General features: G+C 37.1%; 1 protein-coding gene across 1 annotated transcript in view; it reads right to left on the bottom strand.

Annotated features, from left to right (window-relative positions):
- The window catches only part of GABRA4 (gamma-aminobutyric acid type A receptor subunit alpha4), a 67,628-nt gene extending 49,565 nt beyond the window's left edge, over positions 1 to 18,063 (bottom strand). The window contains exons 1-5 of the mRNA XM_059162183.1: positions 17,710 to 18,063; positions 17,183 to 17,301; positions 2,570 to 2,637; positions 1,343 to 1,563; positions 1,084 to 1,166 (exon numbers count right to left, since the gene is read on the bottom strand). Coding sequence (XP_059018166.1) covers positions 1,084 to 1,166; positions 1,343 to 1,563; positions 2,570 to 2,637; positions 17,183 to 17,301; positions 17,710 to 17,795 — 577 coding nt within the window. The 5' untranslated portion in view covers positions 17,796 to 18,063. The remainder of the gene's footprint in view (positions 1 to 1,083; positions 1,167 to 1,342; positions 1,564 to 2,569; positions 2,638 to 17,182; positions 17,302 to 17,709) is intronic.
- Between the last annotated feature and the right edge of the window lie 9,877 nt (positions 18,064 to 27,940).

The following is a 27,940-nucleotide window of genomic DNA, read 5'->3' as shown; positions in this document are numbered from 1 at the left end:
GACTCTAGCATTAACTTAGCTCACTGAATACTGGAATACTGTGGTTACTAGGGCTTGTAAAAGAAGGCTGACGGCCAGTTCTCATTATTAAGCAATGAGCATGGTAATAGTGGGCAACAGTTTCACAATCAGTGCACTAAGGATCTGAAGCAATAATAAAAGCCAGCGCCTATTTGTGGTAGATTCTGACTGAATCAAATATTTGTGGCAGACATTAGGAAAGGCAATCTCATTTTTCTGCCATCTCAGAGAAGGAAGCTTGGGGGAAAGAATTCCATATTCTTTTTTACCCACTCTTTTTACCTTCTTGCCTTCCCCTCCTCAAAGTATGCCCAAGCCATCTACCTCACAGATTCTCCTCTAGCGCCATCCTTGTCTAAGCCACCGCCATCTTTGATGGTACTAGAGCAATAGTCTCCAACTTATATCTGCTTCTACTCTAATCTCCCTACAATCCATTCTCCATAAAAAAGCTGAAATGAAATTGTAAAATGTCAAAGAATGCCAAATCCCCTAGTAAAATCTTCCAAGGGCTTTCCATAGCATTTCCAATAGAATTCAAACTCCTTAACGTGGTCTATAAAGGGGTATATTACCTGGTTCTGTCTATATATCAGACCACACCTCCTACTATGCTTTCATTATGCTTCAGCCTCTTTGATACTAACAGCATTGTTGATATTATTCTCACCCTTGTCGTTTCAAGAAACCCTGAATCTTCTCTGGCCCTTTTTCAAATCTGCCATAAAGAAGTCTGCTTATAACAGGCACTGTTCATTTTCTCCCCTCCCCACTAAAAACCCTTTGTACTTTCTTCGTTATACCACCAACACATAAATTTCAGAGGTCCCTAAATTTCACCACTGATTACCAAACTATTATTGTGAGTCAGTCTGCCTAGGCCATCTGTACAAACAGTTTTTGGTTTTTGGATATGAGGTTGAAATAGTCTCCTAAAAGTCAAATCTTAGAGAGTTATCATGAACAATGAGTGAAATGGATTATGGGAAATCATGCACATATATAAGTATCAGCTTGCATTCGATAAAAATGAATTCTAACAATATTTGTATTGTAACTTACAACTTCCAAATTTCAAAGGGCATGCATGACCATCCATGGGGAAATCCACCAATCTCATGGGACACTCTGCACTTATGGTGAGTCTATAGTGGAAAAATGCAATTAAAATTAACTCTCACTTTACAAATGATTTTATGACACCTAAAATGAGAAGGATGGAAAGAAGGAAGGAAGAACAGAAAAAGGGGGAAAGGGAAGGAGGAAAGAGTAGGAAAAAAAGCATAAAAAAGGAAGAAGGAAGAAGAAAAAAAATGACTACCTCATTGTGTATAAAATAGTGCCATTTCTCATAATTCTAAAAAGCTTATTTGGAGCTGTCATATTATGTGAAACCGATTTCTTTCCATTCCTGAAGAAAGTATCAGGGGTCCATACTTTTGTTACCATCATATTGTTCAATCTCAAAATTTCAATGGGACCATCATATTTTAGTCTTTTGTCAATCCATGTCTGTCTGAAGAACACATCCATTGTGTATTCCTAGGGAAATTAGTTTTTGACATATTCAAATCACAGATGACTACACATAAATATGCATTAAATTCTAGCCTCCTTCCCACTCATTAAAAAAAAAAACTACCCAAATAAAAACTAAATTAATAGGAACAGAAATTTTCTTAAGTCAATGGAGCTAAAAGATCCTCAGCAATTAAAGCATGTTATGTCCATCTTGATAACTTAATCTTCTACTTTATTAGATAAGTAAATTACCATAAACATGAGTCTTTCAAGATTAATTACTGTAATTTAATAGAACCACCAGCACCAAATAATTACAGTTGTACTTTAGACCAGGTAGCAAAATTAGTAAAAGTGTAACAAATATCATGGCATAATCCATCATAAAATTGTAGGCATCTCTAAGACAAAATAAAATTTTTAAAAAACCAATTATATATTAACAGAATTTTTTAAAGTTAACCTAAGAGCTTCAGGTCAAGGAAGAAAGGTCAAGCTGGCTCTCTGACCTTTAAACTGCATATATTTACTATTAGAGGCACAACTGAATGGATGAATTCATCCTGATCAGTGTTTGATGTTCTAACTTCTTGAAGCATGAGAGAGAGGCAGGAGGAGAAGGGGTTGGGGTGGGCACAGAGAGTGAGCAATTGGGCTAACATGTAATACTAAACATGATTAGGGGAACAGTATAGCTTCATACAAAAACTAATTACACTCTTCAATTGTCTCCTCCTCAATAATTTTCTAAAGGGAAAACATCACTACATAAAAGTTTGTGCCATGGAGACTAGTAATAGGAAAGTTTTCTTTGTGAGAATAACTCTAAACCAAAAAATAGTTAAATGTTAGAGCCAAAATGCAAATTAAATGACTTACTCCTTTTAAACTTTTGAAACTAGGCGGTTCTTTGACTTGCTAGCTGTGTGTAATTAATGACAAAATAAATATTAAAATATAAATGGCCCTCTCCTCTGAATGTTTTCTTCAAACCTCAAGAGGTACATTAAATTTCCTAAGTACCTACCATTTCAACATCAGAGACGGGTCCAAAGCTGGTGACATATATATCAGTTTTTACTTCTGTAACAGGACCTAATAGGTATAAAGTAAATGAGTAAAAAAAATTACCAATTTTATAGGCAAGGAGGATAAAGAATAAATATAGATATGATATATCATGTTTTTATAGGGATCTTAAATTTTCAGTGAGATGATGCATCTCTCCAAAAATGGAAAAAAAAAAAAAAAGTAGACAAAAGAACAACAGAACCAGAAAGCAGTGTTTATTTATAGGCAAAACAAACAAGCAAACAAACAAAAAATACCACCCTAGTTACTTAGGGGAACCTTGCTTCTTCAAAAACACATTACCTCCGGGCACTGTTATGACAGGCAGTGCAGGGGAAAAAAAGCTTTCAGCCTTTGTAATTTTTTATAGTCCATCATCTGATCAGCCATTGAGCTGTTAAAAAGAGGAAATGTAGCTAGGAGAGTGAGGAGACAAATCCTAAGAGTTGTAAGGGATGCATCTTTGGAGAGCTGACAATTCTGGGAAATAACTTAAGCCCAGAAATGATTCAGGTCACCTTTAACAATCAGCAGACCATCCACTGGTGACTGAGATCAAAGATTAACTCTCCTACAAGTCAGACCTATTCACTTCTTGCCACCTACTAGCCATTTCATCTTGGGCAGGCTATTGAACCTCTCAGAAGCAGCAACCTCAGATATAGGCAAGACTGTTGATAGGGATCAAATGAAATTTTTCATACAAAACCCTGAACACAGTGACTCTCTTACAAGAGTTCGTATTAAGTAGTAGTTTCTCTTTGCTTCTGATAATGGCCACTACTGAGATTCTTTCCCAGGCCTAAATAAGACTGGTTCAGAAACAAACACATAGGTGTGTTTGGCAGAAGAAAAAGGTGGGGGCATCTTGACCATGGGGGTGACACAGGTTTTAGACAAAGGAAGATTTCCACAATCTGGGTTTAGCATGGTGCTTAAAATCCGGAACTATGGAATTTAAATTTGGCTCAAACACTTTTTAAATATAATCTTAGTCAAGCCATGAATCCTGAGAGGTAAAGGTTTTAATGAATATTAACTGAAATTATAAATGTAAATGACTTGTCCCAGTCTCTAGAATATAATGCACTCAGTAATGATAGTAGTTATTATATATACCTTTTTTATTACTAATAAAAATTAAAAAAAATTGTTGCCCTCTTGGATACCATTTAAATGATAGTTTATAACATTGTTTGGCCAGAAGCTAGATAATCCATACTGGAAAGAATAACATCTGTTATCAAGATGGGTTATTTCCTTTGGATACTGGTTGGGCAATTGGATTTATGCCAAGGGGCGGGGGGCAGAGAAAGGAAGGGTAGTTGGTATAGCTTAATGCCCTAGGTTTAAAGTTGTCTTCATAAAAATGAATCAGAATATTTCTCACTGTATAGAACAAAGAATGAGCCTCAGGAAGAAAAATAATTTGAAGAAGAATGAGAAAATTCTTTCTTAAATAAGTATCCTAAGAAAAATATATCCTTTGTAAGTATACTGAAAGAAAAGTCATAGATTAAATTGATCCATCATGAGCTTTCATTAAAAAAAAAAAAAAAACCAACACCTTTGGAAAACAGAGAAAATAAGTTACTTAAAATAATTAAGGTTGCATATGTCCTGAAATGATTTGACAACTGAACCATTTGTTTGATAAGATTCTTGAGAATTCAAAAGTTACTTTACTTTTTCATATATATATATGTATATATATATATATATATATATTTAAATTTTTTGTTAACATACAATGTATTACTGTTTTCAGGGGTACAAGTCTGTGAATCATCAGTCTTACACAATTCTCAGCTTTCACCATAGCACATACCCTCCCCAATGTCTGTCACCCAGCCACCCTATCCCTCCTACTTCCCTCACCTCCAACAAGCCTCAGTTTGTTTTCTGAGATTAAGAGACTCTTATGGGGAGGGGGGTTGGCAGAAGGGGGTGGGATTATGGACATTGGGGAGGGTATGTGCTTTGGTGAGTGCTGTGAAGTGTGTAAACCTGGTGATTCACAGACCTGTACCCCTGGGGATAAAAATATATGTTTATAAAAAATAAAAAATTTTAAAAATTTAAAACAAAAAAAGAGACTCTTACGGTTTGTCTCCTTCTCTGCTTTCCTCTTGTTTCAATTTTTCCTCTCCTCTTTCAAGATCTTCTGCTTTATTTGGAATTTGAGAATCAAAAATTACTTTAAAGATCAATTTAGGGCAGTAGTTTTCAAACTTTCATGGATCAGAATCACCCAAAGGTTTGTTAAAGCAGCAATGCTGGGCCCCCACACTAGCCCTGCTGATTGAGTAGGTCTAAGGTGGAGCCTGGCAATTTGCATTTCTAGCAACTCCTTAGGTGATGCAGTTCATTTTATTCTAGTTTACAGACTGTGTTCATCTGATTTCTAGAATAGTATTTACCCAACTATGTCCTGTAAAATATTATTACTGTGTATTAAGTGTTCAATGGGATTAAGGGAAGTATATAAGAGGAATTAGGCCAATGATATTTTTACTTACAAATTTACTTTAAGGTGTGTGGGGTTATGCTAAGTCTTGTAGTTACAGTGATTCCATGATAATAATGGGTATTTTCCAATTCTTATATAATACTTTCTTAATGATTCTTGGAAAAATATTTATGTCTGGAATTACAATCTTCGTATTGTTTAGTTTGTTTGTGACATTGTTCAGTATTTGTTTTTCATGATCGTCTTTGAGATTAAGTGAGATTCTAAAAATATGTGATTGGAAGAGAGATTTCATTTGGACACCCACTCAATAAACATTCACTGAGTGAGCACCTGCTGAGTATCAAGTTCTGTACTGTACTAGGCCCTGGAGCTAGAGTGGTAACCAAGACTTAGGAGTTCCCTGTCTCACTGGGTGTTATATGTAGGTAATGAATCACTAAATTCTACTCCTGAAACCAATATTACACTACACATTAACTAACTAGAATTTAAATAAAAATTTGAAAAATAAAATAAATTTAAACACAATAAATAAATAAATAAATTCCCTGCTTCAGGGAGTTAACATGCTATTAGAAGAGTTTGAGTGTAAATAATAAAGAAATAAATTGGATGGAAGAATCTTTTTATTCATAAGAGGTACAAATCAGGCTGGTAATGGAGTAAGAGGCTGGGAAAACCTAGATTTTCGAGCCACTCTTCAAAGTGGAAACTTTTAACTGAGACCTGGAGGGTAAACATGAGCCACTGGAATAACAGAGAGAATTGTCATTCCAAGAATAAAGTACTGCAGGATAAAAGCTCAGAGTCAGGAGAGACCTTACTGTGTTCAGGGAATAAAAAAGAGGCCAGTGAGGCTGGCACAAAGCAGGTAAGGAAGAGAATGATAAGAAATGAAAGTCACATAAACAGAATGAAAACCAGTCGGTGGGCAGAGACCTACTCCTGAGTCCATATTCTAAAAGGGCATTTTTTTAAAAAAGATTTTATTTATTTATTTGACTGAGAGAGAGAGATCACAAATAGGCAGAGAGGCAGGCAGAGAGAGGGGAGAAAGCAGGCTCTCTGCAAAGCAGAGAGCTGGATGTGGGACTCGATCCCAGGACCCTGAGATCATGGCCTGAGCCGAAGGCAGAGGCTTAACCCACCGAGCCACTCAGGTGTCCCCTAAAGGGGCATCTTTTAAGCAACATACTTAAAATACACGTTCTAGTGACAGTTGTTAAAACTACATGGAAAAAAAACTTATAGAAATCCTGGTGACAGATGGACCACACATGGAGAGGTTGTTATGTGCTGAATTATGTTCTTCCCAAATTCATATGTTGAAGTCCTAATGCCCAGTACCTCAGAATATGACTGTATTTAGAATTAGGGTCTTTAAAAAAAGAAATTAGGTTACAATGAGGTCTTTAGGATGGACTCAAATCCAATGTGACTGATGCCCTTAAAAGAAGAGGAGATTAGGACACAAAATCACACAGTAGAAAGACCATGTGAAGACAGAGAAGATAACCATCCACAACAAAGGAGAGGACTTAGAGGAAACCAAGCCTGCTGACACTTTGATATTGTTATTGTTTAAGCTACTCTGTCTGTGGCATTTTATAATGGCCTACCAAGCAAAAGCATACAGAAATACAAAAGAAACAATTTTCTTCTGTTCTTTCCTAAAGTTTTCTCCCTCTGATACTCAGTTCAGCTCTGCCTTGGGCTATAAGGAAGTTTGATTTTTATCCCTTAATCATTGGAAGGCCATCAAGAGTTTGAAGTAAGGAAATTATATGATTTGAATTATATTCTTTATAAAATCACTCTGGCAGTTGTTAACAGTAAATTATAGAGGAGCAAGTGTAGAGGAAGGGCTCTTATAAAAGGCTGTCTTACCAGCCTAGTTGAGAAATGATGATGGCCTACACTAGGAATGCAGCAACAAGGATGGAGGTTAACAGATCACGGGGTGTGCTGGTGTGTCACTGCTCACAGGGAAAAAGATTTTTCCCCAAAGAGAAAAGAGCAGAGATATAATAATTCTATTTATTGAAGGCCTACCCATGTGCCAGGAGGGCTACTAGCCTCTTTCCATACACTATTTCATTTAATTCTCACAACACACTCCAAGGGTGATATTATCATGAGAATTTTTTGAATCTGGAAACTGAGCTCACAGAGTTTAAATATCATACGCCAGAGCCAGAATTATAACCCCTTGGATTGATTTCCAAGTACATTCTAGCTTTACTATGGTAATGATATAATTAAATAATAAATCAGTAGTTAATTACTTATGTAATGGCCTATTACATAATACGCCATATCCAAATTTCCTAAATTTTATTTATGCCTAATTTCTGAGCTATGTTCTTGCAGCTCTTTCTATGCCTTTGTTCTTATCTTAGTATAGCCTGTTTGGGTCTGTCTTTCTTCCCTTAACAGCAAAGACAAAATCTTAATCCTCTCTTGAACTTCTCAACTAGCATAATGCTTTGCACATACTAAGTGGTAAATATCTACATGTCTGTGTTCTTAATATCATCCCACCAGTGATTTAAAACTTCCCAAAAAGAAAAATTACTTGGATTCATATGTTATACCAGTTAAGCTAAAAATATTTCCTGATTAAAGCAGAAAATGTGTCTTATTTATATTTGTATCCTTTCCCAGAACTAATCTCAGGCCACAATGTAATGGGTTTCCAATAAATCAGTTTTCTATGAATAATGGTCGCTATGTAATTAAGAATAATTCTTAGAGACGCTTCCCCTAACACTACTGTTTAGGATGTTCAAATCAACCTTACTAAGAGCATAATTACATAGAAACCAGATAATTTGGGGCTTGGAAGGACTTCTCATAAATGTATAACATCAAAGACATATTTTATTTTAAAAATCATACTTTTTTGGTAATGGGGGAATGCTTTTTTAATCCCCAAAATATAGTTGGCATTATATAAGGCAAACACAGTGATCTTCAGTAGGGTCTGAAAGAAAGAGCCAAACTACCAAGATGAAATGCAGAGGAATATTCCCAGCTTATTAATGAGTTGAACTTAAGTGGACAGTAGAGAAACAATTCACAACATGTCAGATGATTTTCCACTGCTAACTTTACTTCAGTTGTATGGACTTGGTCAAAGGATATAACAATTTAATTTTTTCCACCAATAATAGTATCCAATTTGCTGTAACACCAGGAGAAAGACCTCAGATGTTTTGCTAATACTGAAACATGTCGATCCTTATTCCTAGTGTGTCCCCAGTTACCCAGTTGAGGACATATTTCTGGTTTTTCAGCCACCCAAGATCATGCATCCAGCTACGGCTTACAAAACACAGCTGATGTGTTTCTAAAAATCAAGTACTTAGGACATATAATAACAACAAGGAATCTTGAGTGATATATTTAAAGAAATATCTAATTTTGTTTGTCACTAAAAATACAGAAATGCTAGCCTTCTTACAGAATAGACAAAGAAGAGATATCCATTGATAACACAGGAAAAACAGAGCTATCAAGTTTTACTTAGATGATATTAATAGTGTTTCCTATGACCTATGATCCTTCTATCAATCCAGGTCAACTTTTTAAATGACTAAAGTACTTAAATACATAAGAAGAGCATTTTAAAAAATAATGAAATATGAGCAAAAGACAAAAATGCTCCTCACAGAAGGAAAATTCTTATAGGCAATAAAGGTTTGAAAGATGTTTGACCATATTCAAAATCAGAAAATTCTAATTATTTCACAATCCAATACCATTTCAAGTATATATATACATACTTATGTATATATATATGCACACACACATACATATATATGTATGTATATGTATGTATATGTATATGGTTGAAGGTTTTGTGGATCCTGAATCTCATATTCATTGTAAATGAGAGTTTGAATTTGTAAAACCACCACAGAAAACAGTTTGGCATTATCTCATCAAGTTGAACTCCCACTTACATGAAGATCCAGAAAAATCCATTCCTGGATATATATGCAAAAGAAACTTTTGCACATTTACAGCAGGAAATTTGGGCCAGAATATTCACAGCAACACAATCTTGGAAATAAGCAAAATGCCTACTGCCAACAGAGAAGATGAATAAACTGGTTCCTATGAAGTGGAAATATCACACAGCAGTCCAATGAATGATCTATAGCAATATGCAACAGCAAGAATGAATCTTAGCGATACACGATTAAGTGGGGGACAAAAAAAAAAACAAACACACACCTAAAGTTAATATAGAACATGTTCAAAACCACTAAATTTTTGTAATTGAAATTTAAATAAAAGTTGAGTTAAAGTAATATTCAAAGGAAAACTATGAAATAATTTAAAAAAGACTCAGAATGGTGGTAAGTGTGGTTGGGGTAGACAGGAGGAGAGCATGAGGGAGACTCCCTAGCAGACTAAAAGTTGTCACCGTTGTGCAGTTCAGTGACTTAACTGTTGTGGTTATGACAGTTCAATGGATGGGTGGGCAGATCAAAAGAAAATCACATATGGACCAATAATGAGAGTAATTGTTAAACAAGTATTCTTAATTCAGAACCCAGTTCTGTATACAAGAAGCTTTTAAAAAGAAACACAATAAAAAGGCCTAGAAAATAATATAATGAACGTTGATGTATTTTTCACCTAAAAGAAAACAAACAGCCCAGTGAAATATTATTTACGTCTCCATAAAGTTACGAATAGCCAATATCTAGATTTTACAGTGCCTTTTTGGGGAAACACCAAATATCCTTGCCCTAAAGAAAATGCAACGATACGACAGTGGTGGTACATCTTTTTTGCTATACCAAGTAAATAAAAAATAAATTTCTGTTCTGGATTCTGTAGTCTCTTATCATCTCAAGGGCATCTTTCAGTTATCCCTTCCCTCCACTGTGATATTACATTATCCCCTACTAGATTATTCCAGTAGTACACAGATGTATTCTGATATTTCTAATCTTAAAAGAAGGCAACCTTCCCTCTTTCTCTTCCCCTTCACATTTTGAATTTCCAGGGGGGGGGGGGGAATCCATACACACTGCCTCGAGTTCTTCCCTTTCTTTTCACTCTGTCATCTATTGTAACCTGGCTTTCATGCTCCGGAGTCACTTAACTTCCTTCCATCAGTATCTAGTTTTCCCTATCTACAGCATTGTTTCCATGGACTTTAAAAAATAATTTAATTTCTCCCATTTGTAAAGAAGCTCTCTTGATCCAACTTCTCCCTCCACGTAACCACCCATTTCTCTGCTCCCCTGTACAAAAATCCAGAGGCTCCTCCCATCCCCCCCAATCAGATTTTTACATTCACCACACCACCAAAGCTGCTCTGTCAAAAAAAAGAAGAAGAAGAAGAAGAAGAAGAAGAAGAAGAAGAAGAAGAAGAAGAAGAAGAAGAAGAAGTGAATGATCAATCACACCTCCTCTTTTTACTCACCATCCAGTGTGCATACTCTGAGATTTTTCCTCCTATGTCAAAGGCCCCCCTCCTCAGTCTTCTTGGGGCAGAGATTCTTGTGAACTCCCTACCTCTTAACACTGGAGACTTCAGAATTCTATACCTGTGCCTCTTCCATATCATCCTTAATCTCTCTTTTTTATTTTTTAAGATTTATTTGACAGACAGATCACAAGTAGGCAGAGAGGCAGGCAGAGAGCGAGCAAGGAAAGCAGGCTCCCAGCTGAGCAGAGAACCCAATGCAGGGCTTGATCTCAGGACCCTGGGATCATGACCTGAGTTGACAGCAGAGGCTTTAACCCACTGAGCCACCCAGGCACCCCTCATCCTTAATCTCTTATGGTCCCTGTAGTCTTATGGCTTTAAGTACCATATATATTGACATACCAATCATCCTGCTTTCCAGATTCATCTTCATTTAATGTCCAATAGGCATCTTGACTTAACATATCCACATACAAATTGTTCATTCACATCCCTCATCTGCTTCTGCCACAGAAGCAACTCTATTTTTTTAGGTGTTCAAGTCAAAAACTTTGGTGTCAGACACCTTTTTTTCTCACACTCCTCATTCTAGCTGTCATTAGTGGACCAACTCTTTGAAACCTAGCCAGAACCAGATCATTTCTTCCCACTTCACAAGCTCCATGCCTCTGGCTTGGTCAATACATCCATCATCTCTCACCTAGTTAATTATGAAAACATCTATGCATTTGCCCTTGACCCCTAAGCGGCTTTTGTCACTACAACAACCAACGTGAGTCTTTGAAAATTGGGCAGTTTAGGACTTGCCCCTGTTGGAATCCCTCTAATCACTTGTGATCTGACTCAAAGTAACACTAAAGTATTTATCAGCTTGCAAAGCTTTACACAACCTCATTTTTGTATCATACCAACCCCTTCTTACTCCTCAGTCCTGCTAAACTTGACTACAGCAACTCTAACTTGCATGCTTCGCAGTTTCACACATAGTGTTTCTTCTAACCCAAACGTGGCTTCTCCTTTTACCCACTTAAGATCATTGTTCAAAATATCACCTTCTCATTGAAGTTTTTCCTACTACTTTCATTAAAACTACAGCCCCTCCCCTGCTTTTTAATATTCCATAGCAGTTATCGACTTCGGACAGTATATTTTACTTATTTTCTGTTGCTCATTTTCTGTCTCTTTCACTAAATTGTCAGCTCATGAAGGCAGGGAACTGCATTTCTTTTGTTTACTAATGCATTTCTCGGTGCCATCCTAGAACAGTGCCTGACCCATATCACATGATTAATAAGGAGTTGATGAAAAGTGAATGAAATGAAACATCTCCATGTGTTTAGCCTTATCTTACTTAATCTTAAAAGAATTTGAGAGGCTTCTCATCCTTCCTTCCTAAGACATTCCATTCTCTTTACTTCTAGAATTTCACAGGCTCTGAGTGCCTATATCACATTCATCCTCCTCTGACAATTCTAGGTTTTCTGCCCTTCCTCAATTGTTAGTGTTCTTTGAGGCTTGGTGCTGGTCTCCTTGCCCTTTCTATACTCAATTTTAGGGATCTATTCTCATAGTGTTGTATGTTGGTGAGACTCTTGTGTATCTGCAGTTAAAACTCTTTTGTGATATCCAAATATGTACAACCACTAGGACCTCACATATTTATTCTAACATTCTTCACATATCCACACCTGATTTCTTGATTTCACCCCATCTCTCTTCTCCCTCCTTCCCTCCTTCCTAATTTAAAAAGCACCATCCTCTACCCACTTTCTCAAAATAAAAATCTAGAAGTCATTTTTTTACTTCTCCCTCTCCTTTACCACCCATATGAAATCCATCTCCAATTATCTGTTGAATTACACCTCCAAAATGTACCTCAGTTTTTCCACTTAAATCTATCTAACTTCTTTGCTGGTCTCCTTGTTCCAATATTGCCCAGCCTCTGTATCTAAGTTTTTCTTTTTATTATGCAGCAACCAAAGGGATCACATTATAATCTGAGTCATATCAGGTCATTCCCTCCACCGAAAAAACTCCAGTGGCTTCCAGGTTCACTAAAAAGGATCAAAACTCTTTTACAAAGGGCCTTGCCTGCTCTGGCCTCTGCTTACCACAAGGAGCTGGACCTGTGAAATTCTTTTTCCTGTTTTGATACTACCTTCCCGGAATGCTTTTCACCAAACTCCCTTCACTGTCTGAATCACACTAACTTATCATCTACCTTAGAATCCTTACTCTTTCTTTCTTTCTTTCTTTCTTTCTTTCTTTCTTTCTTTCCTGCCTGAGAACAGCTTTTGCTTACCTTTTCCATATCCATCACCTTCAGGGCTCAACTTACAAGATATTCTTCACCATCTGAAAATTTATCTGAAATAGATCTCTTACCCAGTTAATTCTCTATCTTTGCATGCTTTTAGACTATTCCACAGCATTATTTTTAATATTTTGTTATTTGTTTCTTTGTTATTTTTATCTCTCTACACTGTTCAGCTCTAAAGTTCACAAGAGCCTGTGTCTGATTCAGAATAATATCTTCACAACCTCACATTGTTCCTGATACATAGTGATCTCAATATCTATTGGTTCAACAAATGGATGTTAAATGACAGTGACAAATCAAAAGATAATGAAGCTTTATTTTTCTGTTGCCCTGGGGATTTGAGGCGTTCTTTTTGTCTACATATTTATTCTCTGTAGACATTCAATTAATAAGGCTAGCACACGGTTAGTTCATTTTGGCTAGGATATAGATCATTTGAAAACATTGCAAGAATATTTTTATTTGTGTGGGGAACTTATTCCAAATTTACCTAAGTATATATACTTCTCCATATTTGCTTTTCCATTTTAAAATGTTATTTGAGCTTTAGAATAAAAGTTCTCATTTCGCTCCTTTGGGGGAAATGCAGTTTTGCTTATTTTAATAACCTACTTAGGAACAAAAAGGTATGTTAATGAAAATTTCACTCTTGGTAAACAGAAGGATGTAAGAAAGCTTTAGAAGTGGATGTAGCAATAGACCAGCTGCCTGGTCTATTGGTGGTCTATTAGTAGTTTCAGGGTTCTAGAGCAATTCATTGGAACTTTTCCCAGCCTCCCCTCTAAAATAGGGATGATGCCCACCCTGCTTATCTCTTTGTGTTGTTATGAGAATCTTATTAAAATTGTACGCAAAAAGGTTTCCAAACTGTAGAGGACCTCACTAACGTGAAGTCCCACTAGGCTCGCAAAACTGACCTGATGGTCCGTTCCCATTTCAGGGAAGTTGTGGAAGATGATCCAAGGCAATTATCGTTAGTTGAAGTATCTATTACTCCAGATCATGTGCCTCAAAAGACTGAAATGTACAAGGGTTGTGTGATCCTTCAGTATATGTAAGGGGTTAAGGGCTGGCTTCCTAAGCTATCTCCTAGAGGTTAATACCTTAGCTATGCATTTTTAAGATGGCGTAGAACAGTGTTGAAAGCAGCTAAGAGCACAGGGGAATGATTTTCTAGCTCCTTTATGGAAGGGTACACTTGCATGCCACTTCTAAGCGGGTGCAAGCTACTTCAAGATGACAGCAGACTGATTCGTCAGAGGCCAAAAGAACGACACCCCTTCAAAAGTCCCAGTCTGGCTTCTCTCACCATGCCTCCTTCTCACCTTTTCCCCTTTTCTTCTCCAATGGGAGAACATGGGAGACAAGGGAGAGGAGACCCTGGAGGGATGAAAAGAAGAGAATGATTTCAGTTCCTTTTACTTCCCTGTTGCAAGCTGTGCCGCTGAGTTAAAAATATGTAATTTAGTTTCCAAATCTATTCCAACCCCTGCCGTCCTACTGAACAATCACAAACCATCCAATTTCAATTCAAATCTTTGCTTTTAGCTTTATTTTAAATGGAACACAGCTAAGTTGTATAAACAGATATAAAGTAAATGCTCTACAAAGAGCAAAGTAGGATTAAAGGGACCAGGAAGTAAATCTGTATTTATAGCAAACTGACCAAAGTCTGAATTGTTTTCATTTTATTTTTAAAGTGCCAAACTTTCCACAAAGCATTGAAATGTCAAAGAAGGGACCAAACTTGTGGTATCCAAGAGTCTGTGCTAAGAATGAGTATTTTTCTTATTATTTTCAGTGATGCTCATTTACAACATCCTGTAAACAGATTACATGGTTTGGGCAGGTGAAAATTACGATTCCCCTGCCACATTTGGGATGCTATGCCTTTACAGAGAATGACCCATTTCCAAAAACATTAATCACGTTTACCCAAATATTTATGAGCACAGCCAAAAAAATTGTGTAAATGTTTAATGGTTAAGTAACTGCTAACACTTGAAGTAAGGTGAATCCAACCTCTTCCCATAAAGCTATGAAAGTATCTCCAGGTAGGTAATACAGATCACTTGGCAGTGACAAGTAAGATGATTAATAATGCCCTTGAGACAGTTCAGCAATCCTGTAGCTAGCCAGAATCTAGCCATGGCTTACATAGATTAACTTCATTCATTTTATTGTCTACACAATATTATGGGACAAGGTAGTTGGTGTAAGGAACGCATCTACGATGGGTTCCTTCTTCTTTTTGAGTTATACTTGTATTATAACCAATTGGGCAGTATTATTTCAACTTCTGCCATTTGATAATAAAACCATATCACTTCAGTTATAATCTTTCACTTTATGTTCAGGCACATCAATTCTCTAATAAATACTTAAACTCATGTGATCTGGTATTTCTGTTATTTTTTTTTCTGTACTTAAAATGTCATGTTTAATACCTTTATGGGAGGATAAAACTTCTTTTATTGATATAGTATAGTTTTCAGTGATAAAACGTCATCTGAAATATTCTCCACAAAATTCTTTTTTTGAACATAAAGTGATAATTTCCCAGTCACTTGTGAAAGATTGTGCATTGATAAATGATTCACTTCTGCAAGGAAGGCTCTTTTCAGATTTGCATGATGGCAAATGCAGGGCTGAATATCCTACTCCTGGAGAGGCAATGTGAGAAGAACTAGGAGAATCTTTCATCCTTCTTATCCAGATTTATCACTGTCGACATGCAAAAACTCAATTAATACCCTCAACGACCCCCTATAACCTTCTCAATAAAATCCAGAAAAAGTTTGGGATCAGAAGATCTGATTCCAGCCAACCATTATGTTCTCTGTCCCTGTATAAATCACTTTCCATTTCTAATCTTCAGTGTCCTCATTTGTTTAATGAGAAGAACCAGACTCATCAGACTCCAAAAAATCATCCAGCTCTGCTCTCTCCAATTCTATTTTACTCCTGATAATTCTTTCAAACCTGAGACCATATCTAATTCTGTCCTCTATCACGGGAATGTCTTGCTCCCTTTCACTTTCTCCACATACTCAAGTCAGGAAGCTTAATGTGCTCTGCACTGCTAATATCATGTGATGCTTGCCACATGCCATCTGATATCCCCTCAGTCTTCATGGGTTTGTCTCTTAAATATACAACCTGTCCTGGCTTCACATCCTACCCATGCCACTTACCAGCTGTGAACTTGAACTGGTTACTTAACTTCCCAAGCCTCAATTTCTTCATCTGTAAAATGGGGATAGTAAGAACTTACTCTCAGTAATGCCTATAAAATGCCTGGTATATATGAAAATTCAAATAAATAAATACAATATTAGTAGTTATTACTGTTATTACTGCTACTACTACTAAGAGGTTCCTTTAAGATAGAGCTTGTTTCTTCTTCAGCTCACTTCCCAGTGCACAACTAACTCCGTGTAATTGGAAAGAATAGGGACTTGGTGGTCAGAAGACCTGAGCTCACACTTGGAGTAAAGTCATATGTTCTCTCTGAACTGGACTGAGCGACTAAACGGGTGTTTGGGCGTCAGAATTGTATCTTGAGATTCTGCGAACACGGTGCCTAGCACAATGCTTGCCACATAGATTCTCATTATATAAGCAAACAGAATATGAACATGCAAGAGAGCAGCAGTACAGTTAATAGATGTGCCTCTGTTATAGTCATTATAAATACTTAAGGAAGAAATAAAGCTGAAACAGCTCTGACTCCAAAGTCTTAGAAGGGAAGTAAATGCCATCTCCCCAAATAAAGTAAAAATTCATCCCACTGTGGAGGAGAACAGCAAAGGACTGGGTTCTCTAGCAGAGCGGGCAGCTTCGTGCCCCAGATTCATGTCCTAGGTAGAACACGGTGGCGAGGTTTTGGCAGAGGGACAGATACCACGTGGGAGGACAAGGGACTTGGGATCAGTTGCCTCAAGTGCAACCTGCTCTGAGCAAATTGGCCAGGTGCAGGGGAAGTCCATTCTCAGGGTGCAGCGCAGCTGGGCAACCGAGCCCCAAGTTCCCATTTTTGACTCTTTCCCTCCAACCTCCCCCACCCAGCAGTTAGGTCCCGGAAGGTAATTAGTGTGGGGGAGAGGCAAAGCTTCTGAGGCGGCAGGGAGATGGGAAAGTACTGGTGGGGGCGGTCTTCTTGTCAGAGGTCTCATCAAGGGGAAGGGGGTGGGGAGGGAGGGAGAGACAGAGAGACTGAGAGAGAGATTTTTCATTTTTCCACTCGAGGCATACCTAATGATACACAGACAGGCAGACCGAGAGAGGGACAGACAGGACACACGTGAGCGTTTGAAATCGTTCATACCCCCAAATCCAGGACGCAGCCTGTTGTCATAACCATCGAGTAAGCTGTCCAGGATGCGGGTAAAATTTTCCGGGCATAATTTCTCCTCCTTTTGGTTCTGTCCTGGGGATTCGTTTAAACTGCAAACGCAAGGGGGGGAAAAGGGAAGAAGAAGGGAAAAAAAAAAAAAAAAAAGGCAGAAGGGGTTGTTTTAAGAATCGATCACAGAACAGGTGGAAACAGGTTTATCTTCTAGGGAAAGAGTCTCTTGCCCCAAGCTGAAGGAGGCAGATCTGAAGGATGGGGGACAGAGAAATGGTCAAGAAAGGCGCACCCAGTGCACACGCACCCCAAAACCCACACTCTTCTTGCATCCGGTGCCCCTTCTGCTTTCTGCGTCTACTTGGGCACAGAAAAGCCCAGCTGCGGCCCCTGACCTTACAGTCGAGACCCGAGGGTCTGCTCTGCCCTGGGAGGGGCGGCGGCCAGCGGGGGCCGGGAGCTGGCCACCTCTCCACCCCTGTGCCTCAGGACCCCAGGGAACTCACCAAGCCGCCAGGCACAGGAAGTGCAGGAGGGCGAAACTGACCCGGGAGGACGTAGCGATCGCGGGTACCTTCTTGGCAGAAACCATCTTTGCAACATGCCATACTTTAAGCCTGTTCACGTTTCCAGGCTCTCAAGATGCCCTGAGCAGGGTGCGAGGCGAGGGCAGAGGCTCTCCGCGGCGTGCGCACACTCGCGCTCACACTCGCCCGCGCTCACACTCGCCCGCGCTCAGCCAGCCCGAGCCGCGGTGGGCGCGTGTGTGCACGCGGGCCAGGGGGAGGCGGAACCTGCCTGCCATCGCCCCCTCCTTTTCTCGCTGAGCTCCCAATGTGTATGGAGAGCTATGTATACCGCTCAGCACCCTTTCGTGCCCGCACCGGGAAGCTTCGGAGGTTGACATTGGCGCGCTTGCACGGAAAGGCTGAGCAAGTTCTTTCCAACCTTTAACTCCGGTTTTCCGCCCCTCCTCACGACTGCCATCCCCATCCCCAAGTGGGTCCCTGCCCGCAACATTGCTTTGCCTCTACTTTTTCCCTCCTGACTGTCCCCCCTCCCTTCCTGCTGGGATTTGGATTTCACCAATGAAGCTTCTCTCTCCTTAGGCTGGTTGTTCCAGGCCCTGCTTTGTACCCATTTTCGAGGCTGGAGGTGGAGAAGGAGCTGGATGACTGGAATGGCTGGGCATGAGGATGGGAGACCATGGTGAGGACCAGGGATCAAGTAGGGACAGAAACAAACTTTGGGACTCTCCCTTTCAGGTAATTTGGGGAGGGGGAACTTTGGGGAGGAGCAGGAAAACCAAGAGGATTCTTCCTAGTAAGAGGGGTTGCAATTCACTGGGCAGACGCTTCCCAAACTGAGAAAGTGGCCTTGAGCTTCATTCTGGGCTCAACACATCTGCCAAGCTGTTGCTGTAAAGATACCAAATTCCTGGGATGCCTGGGTGGCTCAGTGGGTTAAGCCGCTGCCTTCGGCTCAGGTCATGATCCCAGCATCCTGGAATCGAGTCCACATTGGGCTCATTGCTCTGCAGGGAACCTGCTTCTCCCTCTGACTCTGCTTGCCTCTCTGTCTGCCTGTGCTCGCTCTCGCTCGCTCTCTCTCTAACAAATAAATAAATAAAATCTTTAAAAAAAAAAAAAAAAAGATACCAAATTCCTTTACTGTGGGTGCTCCTACCTGGCTTACACACTCACAGCTTTGCTGCTGCATCCATTGCTGGAGAAGAAAAGAAAGGTGAAGACAAGGGACATCTGGTCAAAATCACTTTTTTTGTGACACTTGATGCTCTTCTTTTATAATGGAGTGCACTGATTTCCAAAGATTGACCACTTTGGGAAGGAGGAAAGGATGGCTGGGGAGGGAGAGACAGGAGAAAGACAAAATGTGAGGTGTGTTTGGGGTAGGGGAGGGTTGGGAAGATAAAACGGAGGGGAATACCTCTTAGTTCACTAATGACTTGAAAGGGGCACTAAGCACTACATCTTTAGTGTTTTGTTGAACAGATAAAAGCACTTTCAACAGATCTTTTTAAAATGTTAATTATTGGTTCCCAGGGGGAAAGGTGTCTTTCACATTAATAGTGCTGCACTTGGAAAGTTGCACACAATGGACTAATGACCTAAGTAATCAAGTTAGTTCCCAGGAAACTATCACCACCAATAACTATTTCTGTTTAGAACTTTCATGGTTTTTCAAATTTTGTTGACTGGTGTGCTGGTTTGATATGAGAACAATCAAACCAGGGGAATTTTAGGACTTTATTTATTTTTGTTTGTTTCAATATTCTGATTAAAATTTTCTTCACAAAAGGGAAGCTTTTCTGATTGTCAAAAGTATGTAATAGGAGAGGTATGCACTTCCATGATATTCTGTATGGTTTCCTTCATAGTGTCTGTTACACTTCTTCTTAATTCCATACGTATCATTCTTCTCTAAACGATCCTTTGAGGGTCTGGACTGGGTAATTATTATTTATCAATATTTATTTTTTCTCTTATTAAACTACATGGCACATAGTACAAAGATAATAAATATTTATTGAATGAGCAATTAAACAAATTAATGAATTGCTTACTTCCAAATCCACCCTAATTAATTTGGATGAAATTCAAGCTTACTCTCTTGGGGAAAAAAAAAGTGAAAAAATTAGTGTACTCCCATATATGCCAGGAGAGCATTTGGTTCCATAGAGTCTCTATGGAAAGGCTGATAATACATTATATTATTATGATTATATCACATTATATTATTTCCCCATTATTAATGCTTTCCTATACTTTCTAAAACCCAAACCAGAATTTTCTATTTTTCTTACAATACCCATTAAAAATATTATATATGTATATGTAATATATACATCTAAATATATATGTATATATAATATATACATCCAAATATGTGTGTGTGTATCTATATCTGTATCTCAAAATATTAATGGCTTTGGGAAAAGAGGTTTTATATTGTCAAAGATAAGTTATTTTTTAAATTCTAATTTTAAATATGTGAAACTAATACCTTCAAAGTTATAAAAAGAAGATTCCACCCTTCAATGTAGCTACTTCCAATTATATTTTTGCTAACTGGTGTATAGTACTTAAGGTCAACTGAAGATAATAGTAAAGCTATATCAATTTACTTTATTTCACAGCTTTTCAATGATGTTATCCTTCATATTACTTAAAGAAGTTACATGTTGGGTGTTACTGTCTGAAATCATTAACAAAAATGTATTTTTGTAACTATGAATGTAACATAACTCCAACTATAAAAAATTACAACTTACTGAGGTTACAAATGTTATTAAGTTATGCTATTATTTTTTGTATAAACTTCCATCCATTATGACTCAGATTGTCAGTGAATTCTTCTGATTGCCTATATATAACTTTACAGAAATATGAATGTATTAAATTATACCTATTGCTTCCTTAAAGTTAATAAAAGTCTTCTGTTGCTATGTTTAATAGACTTTGAACTGGTTCAAGTGCACATCCCCCAAACATCATTATGTTAAGCCAGCCACATATTCTAAATGCATCATGAAGCCTTATCTCTGTTATGGTGAGAAGCAAGTAACATAGATTTCCCTGCTCCTAAAGTCTTAGGGTGGGCACTTCAGAGTTCACATGCCTATGAAATGCCCTAAAAATTAATATAAAACTTTATATTCAGGGAACAATGCACACTTTTCTGTGAGGCTTTTCATAACTTTCATCAGATTTTCAAAGGCTATGGACAACTGTAATACACACTAATTGTTAATATAAAAGATGACATAGATAATAGCACAATCAATCAAACAGGTGAAAAACATTTGTAACTAAAGTGTAAAAAACCTCTATCTCGTTTGATAAACTTATTCATTGCCAGTTTCCATAGATGATTACATAGATCTTGAGTCTCCCATCAAGACACTTATCGAAGGCATTTATTGTCAATTTATCAAACATCCAGCTAGCTTGATACACAAAAGTTTGGGGTGGCAATAAAATGAATTTGAAATAATTCAACCTGTTTTTCTTTGTTTCTAGTAATTATTTCCCTTAATTGTATTTGTGTATATGTGTGTAATTTCTTTTTTTATACATTTATTTTATTTTATTTTATTTTTTCAGTGTTCCAAGATTCATTGTTTATGCACCACACCCAGTGCTCCATGCAATCCGTGCCCTCCTTAATACCCACCACCAGGCTCACCCAAACTCCTCCCCCCTCCCCTCCAAAACCCTCAGTTTGTTTCTCAGAGTCCACAGTCTCTCATGGTTTGCCTCCCCCTCCAATTTACCCCAATTCACTTTTCCTCTCCTTCTCCTAATGTCCTCCATGTTATTCCCTAAGCTCCAGAAGTAAGTGAATACTACCATCGAGTGACAGATTTTTTTTTTTTTCAGCATCTAATAGTAATGCTTAGGAAGGGAAATTTATGGTTACCAATAGTGCTCCAAATTAAACTTGTTAAATTTGCTGCCAAGTGTTTATCTTATGATAAATATAAATATATATATATACACACATATATATTTTCTCCCTTAAATATAAATATAAATAAATATATGTGCGTGTATACACACACACACACACACACACACATATTTTTCCCCCTTAAATACTCTAAGTTAATTTTCTCACACTGGAGGCTTGAAGTCCAGGATCAAGGTGTCAGCTGGGTTGCTTTTTCTGAGGCCTGTCTCCTAGGCTAATTGATGGCCATCTTCTCACTCTGCCTTCTCATGGTCTTTTCTCTGTATGCATGCATGATTGTGTTCAAGTTTCCTCATAAGGACAGCGGTCATGTGGGTCAGGGTTCATCCTAAAAACCTCATTTTAACTTAATGACATTTTAAAAATCCCTTTTCCCAAATACAGTCACATTCTGAGGTTCTGGGAGTTATGACTTCAACTTAAGGTTTTGGTTGGGAGGGGAGGCACAATTTCGGTCTTAACTGTGATGGTCTTCCTTTAGCTATATTTAAAACAAAATTCAAGTAATACACATGCAATGAGTTTTAAAATTCCTTAAACCGTAAAGGCATTTTTGACATGCTTCTATCAATAGTAATAATGACGATGATGATGATAATAATCTTTAGTATAATATTAGCAATTATCCTTTATTAATATCTATTTTCATTTGAATCTTCAGAAAAAATATTTATGGTTAGATATTATTTTTCTCTTTTTTTAAATAAACTGAAGATTAAATATGTTAAGTGATTTGTTCATGATGGACCAAAAATTAAGGAGGAAAAGATTTTATTCTATTTCCCTGGAGAATTATTTGAATAAAATGTAATTTTGTTGTTGTTGTTGTTTTATTTGATAGATGCCTACATTCTGAAATGATCACCACAGTAATATTAGTTAATACACCAATCACCTCACATGGTTACCTTCTTTTGTATGTGTGGTGAAAACATTTAAGAGCTACTTTCTTGGGGCACCTAGTTGGCTCAGTCTCCACATTAATCTTTTGTCTTTGGCTCAGGCCCTGATCGCAGGGTCCTGAGATCGAGCCCACCCCCCTACCACGGGCTCCCTGCTCAGTGGGGAGCCTGCTTCTCTCTCTCCTGCTCCCCCTGCTTGTGCGTGCTCTCTCTCTCTCTGTGTGTGTGTCATATAAATAAATAAGAACAAATAACAACAAAAAAGATTTACTTTTTTTAGCAAAATTCAAGTACATAATACAGAATTGTTGATTATAGCCAACATGCTATACTTTAAATCCCTGGAACTTATTCATCTTACAAACAATTGACAGTTTATACCCTTTGGTCAACATCACCCCATTTCTCCCACCTTCAGCCCCTGGCTACAGCCTATCTATTCTGTTTCTATGAGTTCAACTTTTTTAGATTCCATGTATCAGTGAGTTCATTCAGTATTTATCTTTATCTATGTTGTTTTGTTTCAAGAGTTATACAGGATTTGTAAAACTAGCTTGGAAAGCCATTTGGCAATTATTAAAGTTGAACCTGATTATGCCATATGATCAAGTCATCTCTTTCCTGTAATAGTGGAAAACAGCAACAAATTATATGTTCTTTAACAGGGAAATAGATATATTGTATTAGGGCATAAATGGGGTACTATGAAGTAATTAAAATTAAAGAAATCAAGTATATGTCAAGAATGTAAGACAAAATAAGCAAAGTGCAGAATAATGGTTCCAGTAAAATATTATCCATATAAAATTTAAAACATGAAAAATATTGTACATTGTTTATGGGTATATATGCAGTGATACGTAACCCACATGAAAAAATAAACACCAAATTAAAGGTAATGGAATAGTATTGCTGGAGAGGAAGAAAGAGGAATGGAATAGGGAGAGGGAATTGGCTACTTCAATTATTTAAGTAATAAGTTAAAAGTTTTCTTGCCTTTCAAATGCCATTGAATTCTTCTGAAAAAAGTGGTATGAAAGTATAATAGAATCCTGAATCATATGTTACAACTTATTGTCATTATTGCTTTTAGGATGCTTTTTAGATTTTTGTGACACAAGTAAAGACTCATGACATGAGAGCATTTATAAATGTTGAACATAGATGAGCCATAATTTCAGTTCTAAATTAATCACTGTATTAAACCTTATTGTTTTGATTTTTTAACCAGCCAAATAATGCATGCTTATTATAGAAATTTTGGAGACAGCAAAATATGGCAAAAAAAAAAAAAACACAACAAATTATATGCAGTATAATTATTAAAATAAAACACTTTTAAACTCTTTTTAAAAAGGCTAAGCCTTTGAAGAAATATCACCATTTGCCTTAAAAGTGTGGGAAAAAATAATAGTGAGTTAACATATATTTAGCAATTAAAGAAGCCCAAAAGGCAAATATGTGAAACATATTGCATATTTCATGTAATTTTGTTGCATATATTTACATTGGACACTTTAATTTTATCAACTTTTTTACTAGTGATATAAAGAGAGTCTTACTTCAAATATGTTAATAAACAGAAGAAAAAAGTAAACCTGAAAATATATTAATTTTCACTAATTGTAGACACAAATATTCCTGTCTTTCAAATTTTTTAAATAACAGAACCTTTTAAAGGAAAGCATAAACTAAAACAAAAAGCTTTAAAGAAAAGTATATAATGTATCTACATGTCTTTTTTAGTACTTTAAAATCCTTAATACAGAACTTAACATACAAATAATGTTCCCACAAAGTAAATTGTCAAAATATCACAGATTTACAGTGGCCTGCAATCAGACCAACACAATGTTTGGAATTGAATTTTCCATACAAACCTGTGAAGCCTCAGTGGGACACAGTGGTAATATATTTGGTCCTCAGAAGACTGTGAAGCCAGACTGCTCTTCATTACCATCTGGTGGCTACTGTATGGAGTGGCATTAAATGTAACTTTAAAAGAAAGTCAAAGAAACTGAGTATCATCCTTAAAGAATAGAGAGAAGAACCTCAGTATCATTGATGAGTTTTAAAAATGCATGAGGATAAAGACCAAAGAAGGATCTGAGACTTCTCATATAATAAAAAAGTATATCATAAAAAGTTGTTTTGTAAACAAGTTACAGTGGAGAAAAGTTGAATATCTGGTGAAAATGACTTATGAATAGCATGAGACTTTCAAATCACACCTATTTGCTGTATGACAGAAAATGCGGTATTTTCTTCTAGTGATATATTAGATGTAACCATTTTTTCTGTTCTTACTGAATCTTCAGTCATCCATGTATATTCATAGGACACCTGTCAAAGAAATTCTCTTTTCCATTTTATCGACCTGACAAACATTTATATACCTTTAAAATTTTAGCTTAAATGGTGCCTCACTTGAGAAGTCTTGTCTGTGGTCTCCTGACTAAGGGTTCTTCTAACTATCTCTGAAGACTGTTAATGCCTGTCTGCTGATCATTTGTGGAATGGCTTCTTTTCATGCCTCTCTGAGTTTCTTAAGTGTAGAGGTGGTGCCTTACGTATTCTCGTAAGACCCAAGTTCTAAGCATTTAATTTATATTTATGTAAGGAATTAGCCTATGAAATTCATTGTTATTTAAGAAATTTAAACTAAAGGAAACCTCTGACATTTCGAGCTTAACAGACAGTAAAGCAAGGACAGAGTTAGACTTTAGAGAAAGTAAATGTCCATATTGACCTTTTAAATTTCCCACTTCCATCACAGAATTGCAAAGCCAAAATAGAACCGGGGAAATCATCTAGTTCTGCCACATAATTTTATGTATGAGACTGAGGCTCAAACAGAATACATGACTTTCCCAAGTTTCTGCAATTAATTACTAGACTCAGGATTTGAATCCCTGTCTTCCGATTCTCCATCACTGAGATTTTTATTCTCCTGGCTAAGCCCCAACTACCCTTAGGAGAAAACTTAAGTGCAGGCAATGGACCTGAAGTCTAAAAATTAAAAGCCTTTTTATGACTCTTAATTCTATACTTGATCCTTGACCCAGCCTACGTATAGTTACAGGCAAGTTAGGAAATCACTAGTTATGTTATCAGGCAATATATTTTAAAATTTTAAGTGCTTAAATTTTATGTCTATGGGTCTAGGAATTTACCTTAAAAAATAATAAGGCATACATGCCAAGATTATGAGCACAATGGGCAACAAGGCAGCATTATTAATACTTTTGACAAAAAAGATAGACTCCTGGATATAATTTCTGGAACGTTTTGCTATTATGAAATATACTCTAGGCCTGAGTAGAAGGTTTTTGAGATGCTCCAAACACACTTTGTTTTTTAACAGCCTACTCTAAGTTGAGGCCAAACCCATGTGATACCCCTGTAAGAACAGATGACACAGTATCTTAGAATGTCTTTTTAATAAGATATGCTGGCCAAAATCCAGAACCAGTTTTTTTTCTGGGAATGTGTATTTGATCCCGTATCATCCAGCTTTTTCAGCATTAGAAATTATACTTCTAGGAGAAAAAAGGCTTTTGGCATTTACAGTCTGAACATTTATAGATTTATCATTTTGGCAATTCCACAGGTCTCTGGCATGTTGTGTTTGTAATTTCTGCTAGGGCATAAATATACAGAGTACGTGCTGGGCAGTCACCAAACTAGAGGGTGTGTAAGCTAAGGGCGTGCCTGGTCTGAGGTCAAACCCAACCAGGCTTTGTGGGTCCCAGGGTTAATGTCCCACATGCAGAAACTCTCCTGAGAATGAATGAATGAATGAATGAATGAATGTGGTTCTTGGTGAAGAAACCATCCAGTAAGATTTTAACTTTCAGGGAATGCTGAAAAATGCAGCAAACTTGTGGTTCAAGTACAATATCTCAAAAGGAATCCTTTGATACTAAAAGAAATAGGAATTGAAGAGAAGGGAAGCCTGGTGGCTCAGTCAGTTAAGGGCTGCCTTCAGCTCAGGTTGTGATCTTAGGGTTCTGGGATTGAGCCCCAGGTCATGCTCTCTGCTCAGGGGTGAGCCTGCTTTTCTCTCTCCCTGTGCCCCTCTCCCTCTCTCTCAAACAAATAAATAATTTTTTTTTTAAAAAAGAAGGAATTCAAAAGATAATAGTGAAGCAGTGAAAACTTTTCTGTATTCAAAGAGACTGCCAGTAGTTTATCCTAGAGTCAAATTTGTAATAGCTTTCTGAAGCTATAGGCACCGAAGATGTCCTTTTTATTTATTTATTTTTTTCACTCACTGAGAACATTACTTTGCCCTCTGCAAGCTTTTCAAAACTAGAAACCAATGGCTCCGCAATAAACTACCAAACCTCTTTACCTAAGCAGGCTGTCTGCTACACATGGTGCTTAGTTACATGTCATTTATTAGCCCTCCTCTCTAAGGAATTGACAGCCAACTCTCCGCATTTTAACACTTTTCTACAAATGCAGAGGTTCTCTTCTTTCACTCTTGTTTTCTTTCATCCCACCCTTTTTAAAAAGTTTACTAGCAATCTGGATCACCTGATTTGGGGATACATTTGATGCGTTTCTTTCAGGCCATCTAATAAAGATGCAATGATTGCCTTTTGCTTTCCCCTCTGCTTGATATCGTCCAACTACTTTTCTGTCTCATTTTGATGTTCTTTGAGAATGGAATCTTCTTCAGTTGAATTCTTTACAACAAAATTACAATGATCAATGTGTTTTTCCTTTCTCCTTCCCTATCAAATTATGACCATAGACTCTGGCTTTAGGTTGGGGTTGGCTTTTAGAAATTTTATAAAACTGCCTACTATTCACAGACAGACCCCTCATTATGTTGTACTGAGAAAGTCTGGCTCTTGGGAAATAATGTTATTTCATTATTCCAAAGTGTATATTCCCACAAAGTTCTTAGTAACAAAAAAAATGAAAGACGTAAAAAACATACCCTATAATAATCATAAAGATAGAACTCTTTCCTTTTGTGAGTCTGGTATATCTATTATATCTATAATTTGTCTCATATCATGAATAGAAAATTACTCTAAAATCAAATTGCTTCACTTGCTTTTGATTACAATGACTTGAATTATGACAAAGTATCTATCTTCTAAGCAAACCATTTCTAAAATAAGGGATTATAGAAGCCAAGCATTGAAACACATTTTATGTGGGTTTGGCATAAGATTCAATAACTAACATGTTTTCAACATATTTTGCTTTGCTTGTAACACAAAATTCTGCCATATGTGAACCCAAGCAGGAACACAGAATAAGTGGGACAAATAGAAAATGTAGTAAGATGATAGATTTAAACCCAAATATTCCCATATTTACATTAAAT

The sequence above is a fragment of the Mustela lutreola genome, chromosome 1, assembly GCF_030435805.1.
Source record: "Mustela lutreola isolate mMusLut2 chromosome 1, mMusLut2.pri, whole genome shotgun sequence".
In the NCBI taxonomy this organism is placed as follows: domain Eukaryota; kingdom Metazoa; phylum Chordata; class Mammalia; order Carnivora; family Mustelidae; genus Mustela; species Mustela lutreola.
This window is presented reverse-complemented; position numbering and strand designations above follow the sequence as displayed.